General features: G+C 44.1%; 1 protein-coding gene across 4 annotated transcripts in view; it reads right to left on the bottom strand.

Moving 5' to 3' along the window:
• Positions 1 to 4928: 4928 nt before the first annotated feature.
• Positions 4929 to 18448, bottom strand: part of LOC124039619 (lethal(3)malignant brain tumor-like protein 4) — a 154017-nt gene continuing 140497 nt past the window's right edge. For 2 of the 4 annotated variants that reach the window (XM_046355779.1, XM_046355780.1), the window contains exons 19-20: positions 10843 to 10905; positions 4929 to 9339 (exon numbers count right to left, since the gene is read on the bottom strand). In XM_046355779.1, coding sequence (XP_046211735.1) covers positions 9184 to 9339; positions 10843 to 10905 — 219 coding nt within the window. In that variant the 3' untranslated portion in view covers positions 4929 to 9183. The remainder of the gene's footprint in view (positions 9340 to 10842; positions 10906 to 18448) is intronic. The other 2 variants (XR_006839606.1, XM_046355778.1) reach the window with 2 other exon arrangements.

Genomic DNA, 18448 nt, shown 5'->3' with positions numbered 1-18448 from the left:
TGAACTATACGTTGAAAAACCATATTGATACTCATACCACTGCACTTTCCCATCCACCATATGCTAAAACATACAGCATCTACAATGAAGCCCTTTGAAATTCAACTCCACATAACACCAAGCCAGCAATTTACCCAGATAAGCTTGGATTCAAAGATGAAGAAGCTTGCTGGTAACAAGGTCCAGGTTGTTGAACCAGCCACTGGTGCTGTGGAAGCCACCTATGTGCCTAGAAAGAGCCTTAATAAAGCCAAACCTCCTCCGCCTTTGATGTGAGCAGCTTATGCTGCAGCTTATAGCCTCTGTTTGTCAGAACATACAGTACCGACAATCATTCATTCTCCTGCTCGCAGGTGCCCTCAATACCTCCAAGAACATGCACGTACACACGGGATTGAGAATGCACGCACGCACACACACAGACACACACACATATCTCAGGGGGTTCCTCGCTCTCCCAGAGGAGTCATGTCTGCCTTGCATTTCTTTCCACTAAAGCACCTGGGAGCCTGGATCCAGTCCAAGCTAAAATGTGCTTGATCTGATGCTTTGTACTACTGTTTCACTGCTGTATCCAAATCCTTGGCTCTTTCCGCCACTTCCACACAACCATGGGAGATATGAGAATTAAAATGCCCTGCGGCCAGAAGATTCCCATAGCACTCATAGAAAGATCAGCAAACTCTCTGCTATTGACCAGGGCTGAAGCATTCGGGAGGTTTGGTTGCACATACAGTAGGTAGGTTATTCATGTTCTGCAACCTAGGGGATGTTGGCAGGGCACTCGTCAAATTCGAATGCCATTAATAAGTTGTTAATGTAAGTGTGAATGTGTGTGTGTAAGAGAATGAGACCATTAGAGGGGTAGAGTGAGAGTGAGGGAGGAAGAAAGAGAGAGAGAGAATGTGAGGGGAGAGAGAGAGACACAACAACAGGGAACATTGCATTGAGCGAAATTACACCACCAATTTCCCCACTTTACACCCAGAGTCATTTATTTCCATTATCTGTTGTCTACCTCCCCCATTAACCAACAGTTGAAAAAAGCTATAACATTCATGGTCACTAGAGCTCAACTATAAAACCTTTACCCCTGTACATTGGGAGTAAAGGTTACCCCTGTACATTGGGGGTAAACCTTTACCCCTTTACATTGGGGGTAAATCTTTACCCCTTTACATTGGGGGTAAATCTTTACCCCTTTACATTGGGGGTAAACCTTTACCCCTTTACATTGGGGGTAAACCTTTACCCCTTTACATTGGGGGTAAACCTTTACCCCTTTACATTGGGGGTAAACCTTTACCCCTTTACATTGGGGGTAAACCTTTACCCCTTTACATTGGGGGTAAACCTTTACCCCTTTACATTGGGGGTAAACCTTTACCCCTGACATTGGGGGTAAACCTTTACCCCTGACATTGGGGGTAAAACTTTACCCCTGTACATTGGGGGTAAACCTTTACCCCTGTACATTGGGGGTAAACCTTTACCCCTGTACATTTTATCAGGTTACAGCCTTTTTCTCAAATTGATTAAATCATTTTTTCCCCTCACCAATCGACACACAATAACCCATAACGACAAAGCAAAACCAGGTTTTAAGACATTTTTGCTAATAAAATAAATAAAGGAAATATTAGATTTACATAAGTATTCAGACCCTTTACTCAGTACTTTGTTGAAGCACCTTTGGCAGCGATTACAGCCTCGAGTCTAATTGGATATGACGCTACAAGCTTGGCACACCTGTATTTGGGGAGTTTCTCCCATTCTTAGCTGCAGATCCACTCAAGCTCTGTCAGGTTGCTGCACAGCTATTTTCAGGTCTCTCCAGAGTTGTTAGATCTGGATCAAGTCCGGGCCCTGGCTGGGTACAGAGACTTTTCCCGAAGCCACACCTGCATTGTCTTGGCTGTGTGCTTAGGGTCGTTGTTCTGTTGGAAAGTGAACCTTAGCCCCAGTCTAAGGTCCTGAGCGCTCTGGAGCAGGTTTTCATAAAGAATCTCTCTGTACTTTTCTCCTTTCATCTTTCCCTTGATCCGGACTACTCTCCCAGTCCCTGTCGCTGAAAAACATCCCCACAGCATAATGCTGCCACCACCATGCTTCACCGTAGGGATCGTGTTCGGTTTCCTACAGACGTGACGCTTGGCATTCAGGCCAAGGAGTTTAATATGGATTTCATCAGACCAGAGAATCTTGTTTCCCATGGTCTGAGAATCTTTAGGTTCCTTTTGGCAAACTCCAAGCGGGCTGTCATGTGCCTTTTACTGAGGAGTGGCTTCCGTCTGGCCACTCTACCATAACGGCCTGATTGGTGGAGTGCTGCGGAGATGGTTGTCCTTCTGGAAGTTTCTCCCATCTCCACAGAGGAACCCTAGAGCTCTGTAAGAGTGAGTATTGGATTCTTGGGCACCTCTCTTCTCCCCCGATTGCTCAGTTTGGCCGGGAGTCCAGCTCTAGAGTCTTGGTGGTTTCAAACTTCTTCCATTTAAGAATAATGGAGGCCACTGTGTTCTTGGGGACCTTCACTGCTGCAAAACAGTTTTGGTACCCTTCCCCAGATCTGTGCCTCGAAGCTCTATGGACAATTCCTTCGACCTCATGGCTTGGTTTGTGCTTTGACATGCACTGTCAACTGTGGGATCTTATATAGACAGGTGTGTGCCTTTCCAAATCATGTCCAATCAACTGAATTTACCCAAGGTGGACTCAATCAAGTTGTAGAAATGTCTCAAGGATGATCAATGGTAACAGGATTCTGTGCAGAACATAATTGCATCCAAACACACTAAGAGACAATCGGGGCCGTATTAAGAACTCATAGGCCCCAGAGCTAGGTTTTCTGCAATCCATAGATGATAGTTCCCATTCAAGTCAGGACTGGGAGCCATTGCTAGTGTACCAATTAGTTTAACACTTCAATTTCTACAGGAAGAGGTTCCAAAATCCTTCTATGGATTATATGCGGCCTTCCCGACTGTAGGCACACCGGTAACTAACACCGGTAACTCACCAGAAGCTCTGGACTGGGAACTGTCGCCAGAAGCTCTGGACTGGGAACTGTCGCCAGAAGCTCTGGACTGGGAACTGTCACCGGAAGCTCTGGACTCGGAACTGTCGCCAGAAGCTTTGGATTCGGAACTGTCGCCAGAAGCACTGGACTGTGGAGGTGCACTGTAGGGCTGATGCGTGGGGCCGGTACAGGTGGCACCGGGCTGGTGACATGCACCTCGGGGCGAGTACGGGGAGGAGGCGCAGGACGTACTGGATCACAAGTGCGAGGATTTGGTATAGAACGCACCGGGCTGTGAATGCGCACTGTAGACAAAAAGTGCAAATCAATCCCAGAACAACAGCAAATGACCTTGTGAAGATGCTGTAGGAAACAGGTACCTACAAAAGTTATCTTTTCTTTTCATCAGACCCAGAGGATATTTCTCCAGAAAGTACTATTTTTGTCCCCATGTGCAGTTGGAAACTGTAGTCTGGCTTTTTAATGGTGGTTTTGGAGCAGTGGCTTCTTCCTTGCTGAGTGGCCTTTCAGGTTATGTCGAAATAGGACTTGTTTTACTGTGGATATAGATACTTTTGTACCCGTTTCCTCCAGCATCTTCACAAGGTCCTTTGCTGTTGTTCTGGGATTGATTTGCACTTTTTGCACTGATTTTGCATTGATTTGCACAAGTACATTAATCTCTAGGAGACAGGACATGTTTCCTTCCTGAGCGGTATGACAGCTTCGTGGTCCCATGATGTTTATACTTGCGTACTATTGTTTGTACAGATGAACGTGGTACCTTCAGGCGTTTGGAAATTACTCTCAAGGATGAACCAGACTTGTGTAGGTCTACAATTTTTTTTGAGGTCTTGGCTAATTTCTTTTGATTTTCACATGTCAAGCAAAGAGGCACTGAGTTTGAAGGTAGGCCTTGAAATACATTCACAGGTACACCTCCAATTGACTCAAATGATGTCAATTAGGCTAACAGACGCTTCTAAAGCCATGACATCATTTTCTGGAATTTTCTAAGCTGTTGAAAGGCACAGTCAACTTAGTGTATGTAAAATTCTGACCCACTGGAATTGTGATACAGTGAATTATAAGTGAAATAATCTGTCTGTAAACAATTGTTGGAAAAATTACTTGAGTCATGCACAAAGTAGATGTCCTAACCGACTTACCAAAACTATAGTTTGTTAACAAGAAATTTGTGGAGTGGTTGAAAAATTAGTTTTAATGACTCCAACCTAAGTGTATGTAAACTTCCGACTTCAACTGTATATACACACACACACACACACACACACACACACATACACACATACACACATACATATACACACTGACTGTACAAAACCTTAGGAACACCTTCCTAATTTTGAGATGCACCCCCTTTTGCCCTCGAACAGCCTCAATTCGTCTGGACATAGGTGTGGAAATCGTTTCACAGGGATGCTGGCTCATGTTGACTGCAATGCTTCTCACAGTTGCGCCAGGTTGGCTGGATGTCCTTTGGGTGATGGATCATTCTTGACACACATGGGAAAATGCTGAGCATGAAAAACCCAGCAGCTTTGTAGTTTGACGTTGATCTCAAACTGGTGCGCCTGGCACCTACTACCATATACCCCTTCAAAGGCTATTAAATATTTTGTCTTGCCCATTCACCCTCTGAATGGCACGCATACACAACCCACATCTCAATTTTCTCTAGGCTTAAAAATCGTTCTTTAACCAATCATCTACACTGATTAAAGTGGATTCAACATGTGACATCAATAAGGGATCATAGCTTTCACCTGGATTCATCTGGTCAGTCTGTCATGGAAAGAGCAGGTGGTTCCTAATGTTTTATATACTCTGTGTATATAGTGCCTTGCAAAAGTATTCAGACCCCTTGGATTTCGTCACATTTTATTGTCACAAAGTGGGATTAAAATGGATTTGTTATTTGTCAACAATCTACACAAAATACTCTGTAATATCAAAGTGGAGGAATTATAATTTGATATATAAAACATTAAATAACTAAAATATTGTCCTGGCATGAGTATTCAACCTCTTTGTTTAGGCAAGCCTGAATTAGTTCAGGGGTAATTAACAAATCACATAAATGACATGGACTCACTGAAATAATAGGGGTTGACATACATAATTTCTTTATGACCAACCCTTCCTATGTCCTCCATACATACATCTGTAAGCTCCTCAGTCAAATATTGAATTTCAAGCACAGATTCAACTACAAAGACCAGGGAGCTTTTTGAAAGCCTCATAAAGAAGGGCAGTGATTGGTAGATGGGTAACAACAACATATCAGACATTGAATATCTCTTTGGTCATGTTAATAACTATGCTGTGGATTATGAATTAAACCAGACACATTAAAGATAGTCATCTTTCTGAACTGAGCTGCAAGACAGGAATGAAACGGCTCAGGGATGTTACCATGATTTGAATACAGCTACAGAGTTCAATGGCTGTGATGGGAGGAAACGGAGGAAGGATCAACATTGTCGTGACGCCACAATAATGACCTAAATTACAGAGAGTGAAAAGAAAAATACATGTATACAGAATAGAAAATATTCCAAAACATGCATCTTGTTTGCAACAAGGCACTAATGTAGTACTGAAGAAGAAGAAAAACACAGCAAAGGAATACACTTTGTGACCTATATGCAAAGCCTATGTTCGGGGCAAATCCAACACAACACATAACTGCTTCCTTATTTTCAAGCATGGCGGTGGCTGCATCATGGTATGGGTATGCTTGACATTGGCAAATACGGTTTTCTTTTCAGGATAAAAATAAACAGGATGGAGCTAAGCACAGGCAAAATCCTAGAGGAAAACTTGTTTCAGTCTGCTTTACACCAGAGACTGTAAGAGTAATTCACCTTTCAGCAGGACAATAATCTACAAGACAAGGCCAAATCCACACTGGAGATGCTTACCAAGAAGAATGTTCCTGAGTGGCCAAGTAACACTTTTAAATTAAATCAACATGAAAATCTATGGCAAAACATGAGTTGTTGTTTAGCCCAGATCCCCAACATCTTGATAGAGCTTAAAGAATTACAAAAATAATAATGAGCAAATATTGCATAATACAGTTGTGAAATCTGTTAAACAGTAGACTTACCCAAGAAGACTCACAGCTGTAATCAATGGGAAAGGTGTTTCTAACATGTATTGAGTGAGGGTGTTGAATACTTATGCAATGACTATATTTTAGTTATTTCATTTTTTAAATTTGCCTTCCACTTTGACATTACAGAATATTATGTGTAGATCGTCAATAGAAAAAAGACAACTCAATCTATTTTAATCCTACTTTGTAACACAACATGTGAACCTTTCCAAGGGGTCTGAATACCTTTACAAGGAACTGTGTATATATTTTGTTGTTGTTGTTTATCTATTTTTATATAAACGAGCTTGGGTCCAAGGGCTCCAGGAGACCACCTACAATTTCTATAAGAGGATAACATGAATATAGCTTTGATACATAGGCTCACTGCACACACTACACCAAGAGAAAGAGCATTAAATAAGACTGCTACTATAGAGGATCAGGTATTCAACTCTTACCTTCTGAGGTGTGGAGCCTGCTGGTTCTGTTCTACCTGATCATTAATTGCACACACCTGGTGTCCCAGGTCAAAATCAGTCCCTGATTAGAGGGCAACAATGAAAAAAATCCAGTGGAACTGGCTTCAGGGTCCCAAGTTGAATTTTAGGGCTACAGAGGATAAAGCCTGCATATGATGTGGGATGTGCCACCATACTCTCCTGGGGTCAAATGCCCTTGGGGTTACATCAAAACACTCTATACCAGCCATGTTCATGTGCTTTCTATTTTTTTTCAGTCAGTGTGTTTCATGTAAGTATAGAAATATCCAATCTATTGTATTCAATTCAATATATTCATAATAGGTATTCATATGTCCTGGAGGCATAGTTCTGGGATACTGAACAAGCACATTGTTTTCTTTAAAATTTTGTTTGAATAATGTATGAAGTATCTTGGTCTCGCATCATCAGTTCTGCTGCTTCCATGTATAGTACAGGACTGAGATGTATTTTGGTGATCCTGGTTATGAGTAGAGTAGAGTATGCAGGGTCAATGTCGTGTTGACCTTCTGTCCCTTCCAGGGTGGTCACAGAGAGAAATGGGACTGCAAAGTGTGTTTGATTTTCAAAGCAGTGAAAATGTGTCTGGTTTTGCAGCAGTGGATGCCTGGCAGTCCTGTGTCACACCACAGGACTGCCAGTATCTAAATTAACCATCCGAAACACGCTGCTGTGCAAATCAAATAGAAAGTGCAATCCGGAAGACCACTATCTGCAGTTGAATAAATCCCAGCCACAGTCCATTAATTTCCATTTTTGTACATAATGTCAAGGGGGACCTTGGAAGTTGGAAATGGGCGTGCAGCCATCGCACTGTAGTAGTCAAATAAACAAATAATGCAAAACTGTCTTGAGGAGAACTAAAACGGAGTGTGGAGACGGCAGGGACTTTGCACTGTTTATTTGGATTGTGAAGTCATGTGATCTGAATCCATTAAGTGTGTACAAAGTGTAAATTCAGTGTAAGAAACAGGGTTTACAAATATGTACAACACATCTTTATGGTTCAATTAGTTGTCATTTTCATAGATAAGTGGTCGATATATGGAGGTAGATATCCGCCAAAATAGATTGAGTCACCTAAATACGTGTAGAATATGTTAAGGGCAGATATCTAACTCCATATTGGAAGTTGTACCAAGATGTAGCACTATTGTCCATGCACTAAACAGCAGTCTTGCGCGTTACAGCGTTGAGAAAGACAAGCAGCATCAGAATAAAATATACGTTTCCGGATGCTTGACATTTGGGATAGAGAGAGAAAGTCCCTATAGGAAAAAAGCAGAAAGTACAGTAAACGGTTTCTTCATATTCCTGAAGTTTCAATGGACTTCTGTTGAAATTTAGTAGCAACATTCATATTAAGACTAGAGAACAAATTATATAGCACAGTTGTTTCAACATATAGCTTAAGTTCCAAGTTATAGCAAAATATACGATTAAACTCTTAATTGTGCAGAAGATCAAGTATGCTGTTCTTTGATAATAAGAAAACAACTTCAACCTATCAGGACTGTGAGAAAACTTACCCCAATGGTAAAAAGGAGAGCAAAAATGAAGATGAAGGAGAACAGAAAATACAATATTGGTCCTTTTCAACGAGTATGGATCAAAAGGTAAATAATGATAAACGTACATGGCTATTGTCTCGAGCTGCAGTACCACAGAAAGTAAGACTACGTAAGATATCTTAACTACCTTAACATTATAATAACATAAATGACACTTATTTAGACTATCTTCAGCTCAAAGCTATCCCAAGTCAAGTTATTTTTCGTTCTTCTAATGTGCAATATATTATCAAATTAAATTGAAAACAATTTCCTCATATATAATATATTAATTTCCTTCAACTATGCAAACACCAAGATATTTTTCACAATAAATATAGGTGAGTTGATATAGGTAGTGACATAACATTTATACAAAATAGAATCAAAACAAATCAAAATGGCAGAGACGTTTGGAATATGTATCCCTGTTTGAGTCGATAGACAGAGATCGTAAGCTGGTAGAGTACCAGAGGTCAACTCCCGTACTGTGATGTAGACTGTAATCGGAATACACATAGCACCGTGATGACCCAGAAAAAGCACAGTTTGTCATGATGTAGTACACGGCTTTGTACTGTTGATGGTGATTGTCACTTCTTTGATCCTGAAGGAGAAAAGTAGAGCATGGAGAAGCTACAGCGTAAAAGACATAGAAAACTGTGCTGTGTAGCTGTAAATGCGGGTTTTGTTGAGTTGACCTTCATGACACCTACATTTGAGTATTAAAGGCAGAATTAGAGGCTGTGTCCAAGGAAGAAGACACACACGCACGCACACACATGCACACACACAAACCTGAAAGTCCATCGGTCTGGACAGATCATGTAGCGGCTTTAGTTGAAGTTCAAGTCCTTTAACTAAAGTGCCTGTAGGCCAAGGTGAAGGAGCAGGAGTCAGGGTTCAGGGATTTTGGAATGAATCCATACAGTAAATCTATGTGTTTGACAGACACATAGGGTGGGCCTGGTGGGTGTGGCTTCCGATGCTTCATGTGTTGGCGTTGCCAGCTGCCGATTGGTTGTCCTCAGCGTGCTTGAACATCAGGATGGAGTTGTATATCTTGAGGGCAGGACCGAGTTTCACGCTCATGATCTTGACGATGTCGCGCTGGGTCAGCAGCAAGAAGGCTTTCCCGTCAATTTGCTGTTGGACGACAACCAATCAGATTACCTCATGGGTCAACAGCTGATATGCAGTCAATTGAACCCAGTGAGACCTCTCACTCTCTAAGGGCTACAGATCTTATCTGCCACTATACAGAGAGTATGAGCCGTTTGATCATTTATGAAACAGTAATCGTGTATTTATCAGTTGGATCAGATGGTAAATGCTTGTTCAACGACTAAACGTGCAACTCACATTTTGTGTATGTAAAAAGCACAACTGTGGAGTGTTAACTGGGATTGGTGAAAAGGGGATTTCAATAACCAAGAGAGCAATGGCAAACACTAGAGTCAGATTAGGGGAGGGAAAGATGGCTGTGCTCGGAATGCTAATCGCTACTGCTACTAGCATTTAATGAATTGCTTTGGATTCCAGTCATGTCTCCTTACCTCTATATAATTATGAACTCAAACAAACCAAACATAGTGGACCAAACATAGTGGACCAAACATAGTGGAGACGAAGGAAGAGAATCCATTTCACTGAGTGTTTTGTTGCAGATGGCAGCCTAACAACTATACGGGCAAAGGCTACTCCACACCTGTTTCGCCACATTAGTTTAGCCGTATGGAGGAGGGCCAGCATTAAAACTATTTAGATTACTTCGGATGGGGGGGACTAGAGAAGGACTAGAGGGGGCCAGACGGGACTAGAGGGGGACCAGAGAGATACCAGAGGGGACTAGAGGGGGCCAGAGAGGACTAGAGGGGGCCAGATAGAGACCAGAGGGGACTAGAGGGGGCCAGATAGAGACCAGAGGGGATTTACAGGGGGCCAGAGGGGATTAAAGGGGACTAGAGGGGGCCAGAAAAGAGACTAGAGGGGGCCAGAAGGGACTAAAGGGGGGCCACAGGGGACTAAAGGGGGCCACAGGGGACTAAAGGGGGTCCAGAGGGGACTAAAGGGGGACAGAGGGGACTAAAGGAGGGACAGAGGGGACTAAAGGGGGACAGAGGGGACTAGAGTGGGGGGCCAGAGGGGACTAAAGGGGGACAGAGGGGACTAAAGGGGGGCAGAGGGGACTAAAGGGGGGGCAGAGGGGGCCAGATACAGACCAGAGGGGATTAGAGGGGGCCCGAGGGGATTAAAGGGGACTAGAGGCACGCCAGAGTGGACTAAAGGGGGACAGAGGGGACTGAGGGGACTAGAGGGGGCAGGATACAGACCAGAAGGGATTAAAGGGGACTAGAGGCAGGCCAGAGGGGGCCAGAGGAGACTAGAGGGGGCCAGAGGAGACTAGAGGAGGGGGCCAGAGGGGATTAGAGGGGGCCAGAGGGGTACCAGAGGGGATTAGAGGGGGCCAGAGGGGTACCAGAGGGGATTAGAGGGGGCTAGAAGGGGACCTGAGGGGATTAGAGGGGGCTAGAAGGGGACCTGAGGGGATTAGAAGGGGACTAGAGGGAGATTAGAGAGGGGCCAGAGGGGTCTAGAGGGCAACTAAAGGGGGACTAGAGGGTGGATAGAGGGTGTGTCATCTCTTACCTCCTCCTTGAACTGCTTGGCTTGTTCATCACAGCCGTGAAGAGAGTGGATGAAGTCAGCCACCTGGACAAAGACATGTAGAAGACAGACACACTGGTTAGTGTTCGTGTCACGCCCTGACCTTAGAGATCCTTTAAATTCTCTATTTGGTAGGTCAGGGTGTGATTAGGGTGGGAAATCTATGTTTATATATCTTTGTTGTCAGAGTATGGTTCCCAATCAGAGGCAGCTGTCTATCGTTGTCTCTGATTGGGGATCATACTTAGGCAGCCCTTTTTCCCACCTTCTGTTGTGGGATCTTGTCTTTGTGTGTTGCATGTGTTGCACTCCTAGCTTTACGTTCGTTGAGTTGTTTATTGTTTTTGGTGGAACATTTCAAATTAAAGAAAATGTACGCCTACCACGCTGCACCTTGGTCTTCTTTTAACGACGGACGTTACAGTTTGGGAGACCATCTCAATGGAGAGCATCTGGTGGAGTTACCATAGTAACACTTTGCTTGAACCTTCCCAGTCATAAGGCCAACACCACAAGTCATGACTGGTTATGACGTCCGTTATGTCGTTGTTATGACAATGTTATGTAGGCCTTATGATGAGGGTTTGTAACTGTTGATGGAAAATCAACAGACATAAGGGGATCAGTGAGTGATGTGTGAAGCTATAGCCTAATTATTACCACTCAGAAGAACAAATCATGTTGATATTGAGAACGTGTTAGCCTGTGGGCACTGACATTTCCTGGGGCTCTAAAGAAGCTAGCGATATTTGCCATTCCATCAATACAAAAAGAGAAAAAAAAGTGAAGGGATAGCGTTCAATCCAAAGCTGCACATATCCAGTGCCTCCTTGGGCTTCTATTGAACCATTTAAGCTACAGGAGTTGGAAAGAGTGAGAAAACTCAAACTTTCTGAAGAGGGGTTTGGAAACTTCCAATAATAGCCCAGGGTAGCTGGGGCTCTAGCGGGCCTGACTGCAGCTGTTACTGGGATAACAGCCAAGGGAATAAAGGGGGGTCAGAGAGCGTAAGAATCTCCTGTATGATGGATATCGACTGCTTTACAACAGAAGACAATCTGCTGGAAGCCACTGACGTAAGACAATAGCCTTTAGAAAGCCTGTATCCTGCCAAAACGTTGTCAAATGAGGCTTTTAAAAAATCGAATGAAAGAGATGGCGAGGCGTAAAGGTCCACAGGACTTGCTAGTGAAAATGAGTTCAATTAAGTACCCCAAAAAACAACAAGGTAACTCTTCCTCCTCTGTCAGGACATTCTTACCGTAATGAAAACATGGAAATTAGTCATAAAGCTACATTACCGGACACCAACAGAACAACCAGTTTATTCAGAGTCATATTGAACCATCTCAGTACAGTTGGCTGTAGCCTCGAGGTTAGAGAAACGAGTCCAGTAACTGGAGGGTTGTCGGTTCAAATCCCAGTGCTGACTGCAAATGTATCAATTTTGTGCAAATGGGAAAAAAATAGGTATTGTATTGAGCATAGCCCCAACACCTAAAACAAAAGCCACATGTGAAGAGAACCCCGGCTGCATCCGTGTTACATGAGGGTGTGATAAACAGCTATTCAATATAGTACATTATGAAACAGCGGTTTGTTCCAGTCCAAGACCCTTAGGTCCTCATCTCACCCAGCTAACATCTCCCAAAATCTATTACCTCACTGTGCATCACTGGCCAGTACAAAATGAACACAAATGTCCCTTTTCACCCTGTGTTAAGCACAGGCCCTGTTTGAGTACTCTTAAAATGGATCCTTCCTGCCTTCCTTCCTTGTTGTTATCGCCGATCTGACATGACATCTCACACACATTCACACAAAACTAACACACATCCACTGTATATGCACATGCAAATGCATAAGGACAACACACACACACATTTACACTCATCATATGCTGCTGCTACTCTGTTATTTATTGTACTTCTCATTATTATGTAGCCTGAATGCCTAGTCATGCCTGCCTTCATTTACATAACTACCTCAAATACACTACATGACTAAAAGTATGTGGAAACCTGCTCGTTGAATATCTCATTCTAAAATCACAGGCAATAATATGGAATTGTCCCCCCCTTTGCTGCTATAACAACCTCCACTCTTCTAGGAAGGCTTTCCACTAGATGTTGGAATATTGCTGTGGCGACTTGCTTCCATTCAGCCACAAGAGCATTAGTGATGTTGGGCACTGACTTTGGGCGATTAGGCCTGGCTCGCAGTCGGTGTTCCAATTCATCGCAAATGTGTTCGATAGGGTTGAAGTCAGGGCTCTGTGCAGGCCAGTCAAGTTCTTCCACACTGATTTTGACAAACCATTTCTGTATGGATCTCACTTTCTGCACAGGGGCATTGTCATGATGAAACAGGAAAGGGCCATCCCCAAACTGTTGCCACAAAGTTGGAAGCACAGAATTGTCTAGAATGTCATTGTATGCTGTAGTGTTAAAATTTCCCTTAACTCAAATTAAGGGACCTAGCACAAACCATGAAAAAAGGCCCTAGACCAGTATTCCTCCTCCACCAATACTTTACAGTTGGCACTATGCATTCAGGCAGGTACCGTTCTCCTGGCATCCGCCAAACTCAGATTTGTCCGTTGGACTGCCAGATGGTGAAGCGTGATTCATCACTTCAGAGAATGTATTTCCACTGCAGTCCAATGGCGGCGAGCTTTACACCACTCCAGCCGACCCTTGACATTGTGCATGATGATGCAGCTGCTCGACCATGGATACACATTCGATGAAGCTCCAAACGAACAGTTATTGTGCTGACGCTGCTTCCAGAGGCAGTTTGGAACTCGGTAGTGAGTGTTGCAACCGAGGTCAGACACGTTTTTACGCGTTACGCGCTTCAGCACTCCCGTTCTGTGAGCTTGTGTGGGCTACCACTTCACGGATGAGCCGTTGTTGCTCCTAGACGTTTCCCACTTCACAATAACAGCACTTACAGTTGACTGGGGCAGCTCTAGCAGGGCAGAAGTTTGACAAACTGACTTGTTGGAAAGGTGGAATCCTATGACACTGCCATGTTGAAAGTCACTGAGCTCTTTAGTAAGGCCATTCTACTGCAAATGTTTGTCTATGGAGATTGAATGACTGTTTGCTCGATTTTATATACCTGTCAGCAACGTGTGTGGCTTAAATTGCCGAATCCACTAATTTTAAGGGGTGGCCACATACTTTTGTATATATAGAGCACCTCGTATACCTGCATATTGATCTGATACTGGTACTCTCTGTATACACTGAGTGTACAAAACATTTGGAACACCTGCTCTTTCCATGACATAGACTGACCAAGTGATGGACTGGGTGTATTGATATACCATCCAAAGTGTAATTAATAACTTCACTATGCTTAAAGGGATATTCAATGTCTGCTTCTTTTTATTTGTTACCCATCTACAAACAGGCCCCTCTTTGTGAAGCATTGGAAAACCTCCCTGGTCTTTGTGGTTGCATTTATGTTTGAAATGTACAACTCAACTGAGGGACCTTACAGATAAATTGTATGTGTGGTGTACAGACATGAGGTAGTAATTAAAAAATGATGTTAAACACTATTATTGCACAGAGTGATGAGTCCATTATACTTGTGACTTGTTAAGCACATTTTTACTCCGGAACTTATTTAGGCTTGGAATAACAAAGGGGTTGAATACTTATTGACTCAAGACATTTCAGCTTTTAATTAATTTGTAAAAATTTAGAAAAACATCATACTACTTTGACATTATGGGGTATTGTCTCTAGGCCAGTGACAAACAAATCCAAATTGTATTTGCTTTAAATTCAGGCTGTAACAAGAAAATGTAGAAAAAGTGGTGTGCGTAATTTCTGCATTGCAGAATCATGATAATGCAGCGCCTAAAGCTGCCGCCTTGAAGCAACTGGCCAGTAGTCTGTACTGAGGCAGACCTGGGCTCAAGTAATATTTGGCTTCCTTGAAATATTTGTTTGATTGAGCCTGTCTAGAGTGCCAGATGGGTGGTGTTTGCACCTTTAATTCTATTGCTTTCAGAATCCGAATGACTATTTGAACCCAGGTCTGCAGTGGTAGGTCTATTCAGGCTGAATTATTCTGCTAGCAATAGCTACAGAGGACTGCCTGCTAGCTGAGTGTCATGTCAAATACCTGGCCTCAACATTAGAGAGCATAAATGTCAGTCGGTATACAGCACATTATAGTGAGGAGAGGCATCTGAACTGAAACACACTGTAGTCTCCTTCTGACGGAGGCCTTACAGGCGACATAACCACGATGCAACACACTCGTGGCGAGAATTCCCAAAAGCTCCTCGTGTCTAGCGCTTTAACCCAGCCTTAGTTGAACGAGCGGATGTTCGGCGTAATCAACGGATTTCCCTACTAACGGGCCCTTCGGAGCGCTCCGAACCGGTCACGGAAAACGGGGTAAATTGGTACTTCGAGGGGTCCCTTGACCCGGCCTGTACTCCTTGGAGCTCACAGTGTTTGAAAATGGTTTACGGCGGCCAGTGGAAAAAACTCCCTGGTAGTCGGGCCCGATGGAGAAACCCTGGGAGGACCTGGCTCCTTGGAGTGGCCCTTCCTCTGAGGCTGTACCGGGTCAAGGTAAGAAGATTTCACCAGTGGAGCCCAACCCACTGACGGCACCTTTTTTCGGTTCACAGGAAGTGCATCCTGCCTTACTTAGCTCACTGTGCAACCTCTTCTCTCAGTGATGTCCGCTCGAGGTTGCGCTTCGTCTGGCCTGCTTTTGGTGCCAATCCTTATCCCATAGGTTACGGATCTTTTTTAGAGAGTCATAGTTGCTCTCGCCGAACCGTGCTCACCCCGATATTTACATGCTTTGCATGATGAGCACGAGGGTATTACACGAGCTCCGCTGTTTGGGTATCTTCACTTTGACACCCGGTCGCGCCAAGCCCGACGAGCTTGACATTTCCGCGTTTTTGGGCTGCGCGTCAGCCGCCTACCTTCCGACCGGAGGCCTTACAGGCGACATAACCACGATGCAACACACTCGTAGCGACAATTCCCAAAAGCTCCTCATGTCTAGCACTTTAACCCAGCCTTAGTTGAACGAGCGGATGTTCGGCATAATCAACGGATTTCCCTACTAACGGGCCCTTCGGAGGGCTCCGAACCGGTCACGGAAAATGGGGTAAATTGGTACTTCGAGGGGGAGGGGTCCCTTGACCCGGCCTGTACTCCTTGGAGCTCACCGTGTTTGAAAATGGTTTACGGCGGCCAGTGGAAAAAACTCCCTGGTAGTCGGGCTCGATGGAGAAACCCTGGGAGGACCTGGCTCCTTGGAGTGGCCCTTCCTCTGAGGCTGTACCGGGTCAAGGTAAGAAGATTTCACCAGTGGAGCCCAACCCACTGATGGCACCTTTTTTCAGTTCACAGGAAGTGCATCCTGCCTTACTTAGCTCACTGTGCAACCTCTTCTCTCAAACATCAGAGAGCATAAATGTCAGTCTGTATACAGCACATTATAGTGAGGAGAGGCATCTGAACTGAAACACACTGTAGTCTCCAGGACAGGATTAGTAAAATTCTCTATTAGCTAAGTGCCATTTATGGAAGTTCAAAACATTCCATTACATATTTCTAGAGTGGGTTGGAATTCAATCAGAAATCTTAATTTGTGTCGGAATTATTCATGAGCGGAAACAGTTCTCCAGTTCCTATGAGGATGTTATTAACAATGAGAATACTTTGCATACACAAATCACCCACTTACATCAATTTGTAGCTTTTGAAAAAAAATCCCAAACAATCATATACAGTGCACCCCTAGACTTTTTCCACATTTCGTTACGTTACAGCCTTATTCTAAAATGGATTAAGTTGTTTTTCCCCCTCAAAAATCTACACACAATATCCAATAATGACAAAGCAAAAACAGGTTTTTTAAATGTTTGCAAAAAAGCCTAAGTATTCAGACCCTTTACTCAGGACTTTGTTGAAGCACCTTTGGCAGCGATTACAACCTCTAGTCTTCTTGGGTATGACGCTACAAACTTGGCACACCTGTATTTGGTGAGTTTCTCCCATTCCTCTGCAGATCCTCTCAAGTTCTGTCAGGTTGGATGGGGAGCATTACTGCACAGCTATTTTCAGGTCTCTTCAAAGATGTTTGATTGAGTACAAGTCCTGACTCTGGCTCGGCCATACAAGGACATTCAGAGATTTTTCCCAAAGCCACACCTGCGTTGTCTTGGCTGTGTGCGTAGAGTTGTTGTCCTGTTGGAAGGTGAAACTTCAGTCTGAGGTCCTGAGTGCTCTGGAGCAGGTTTTCATCAAGGATCTTTCTGTACTTTGCTCCATTCATCTTTGCCTCGATCCTGACTAGTCTCACAGTCCCTACTGCTGAAAAACATCCCCACAGCATGATGCTACGACCACCACACTTCACCTTAGGGATGGTGCCAGGTTTCCTACAGATGTGACGCTTGGCATTCAGGCCAAAGACTTCAATCTTGGTTTCATCAGACCAGAGAATCTTGTTTCTCATGGTCTGAGAGTCTTTAGGTGCCTTTTGGCAAACTTCAAGCGGGCTGTCATGTGCCTTTTACTGAGGAGTGGCTTCCGTCTGGCCACTCTACCATATAGGCCTGATTTTATGCATGTCAACATCAGAAGCCTCCTCCCTAAGTTTGTTTTACTCACTGCTTTAGCACACTCTGCTAACCCTGATGTCCTTGCCGTGTCTGAATCCTGGCTCAGGAAGGCCACCAAAAATTCAGAGATTTCCAAACCCAACTATAACATCTTCCGTCAAGATAGAACTGCCAAAGGGGGCGGAGTCGCAGTCTACTGCAGAGATAGCCTGCAAAGTAATGTCATACTTTCCAGGTCCATACCCAAACAGTTTGAACTACTAATTTTGAAAATGACTCTCTCCAGAAATAAGTCTCTCACTGTTGCCGCCTGCTACCGACCACCCTCAGCTCCCAGCTGTGCCCTGGACACCATTTGTGAATTGATCGCCCCCCATCTAACTTCAGAGTTTGTTCTGTTAGGTGACCTAAACTGGGATATGCTTAACACCCCGGCAGTCCTACAATCTAAGCTAGATGCCCTCAATCTCACTCAAATCATCAAGGAACCCACCAGGTACAACCCTAACTCTGTAAACAAGGGCACCCTCATAGACGTCATCCTGACCAACTGGCCCTCCAAATACACCTCCGCTGTCTTCAACCAGGATCTCAGCGACCACTGCCTCATTGCCTGTATCCGCCACGGAGCCGCAGTCAAACGACCACCCCTCATCACTGTCAAACGCTCCCTAAAACACTTCTGTGAGCAGGCCTTTCTAATCGACCTGGCCTGGGTATCCTGGAAGGACATTGACCTCATCCCGTCAGTTGAGGATGCCTGGACATTCTTTAAAAGTAACTTCCTCACCATTTTAGATAAGCATGCTCCGTTCAAAAAATGCAGAACCAAGAACAGATACAGCCCTTGGTTCACTCTAGACCTGACTGCCCTCGACCAGCACAAAAACATCCTGTGGCGGACTGCAATAGCATCGAATAGCCCCCGTGATATGCAACTGTTCAGGGAAGTCAGGAACCAATACACGCAGTCAG

The sequence above is a fragment of the Oncorhynchus gorbuscha genome, linkage group LG07, assembly GCF_021184085.1.
Source record: "Oncorhynchus gorbuscha isolate QuinsamMale2020 ecotype Even-year linkage group LG07, OgorEven_v1.0, whole genome shotgun sequence".
NCBI classification, from domain to species: domain Eukaryota; kingdom Metazoa; phylum Chordata; class Actinopteri; order Salmoniformes; family Salmonidae; genus Oncorhynchus; species Oncorhynchus gorbuscha.
The sequence above is the reverse complement of the archived record's forward strand: the minus strand, read 5'-3'. Positions and strand labels throughout refer to the sequence as shown.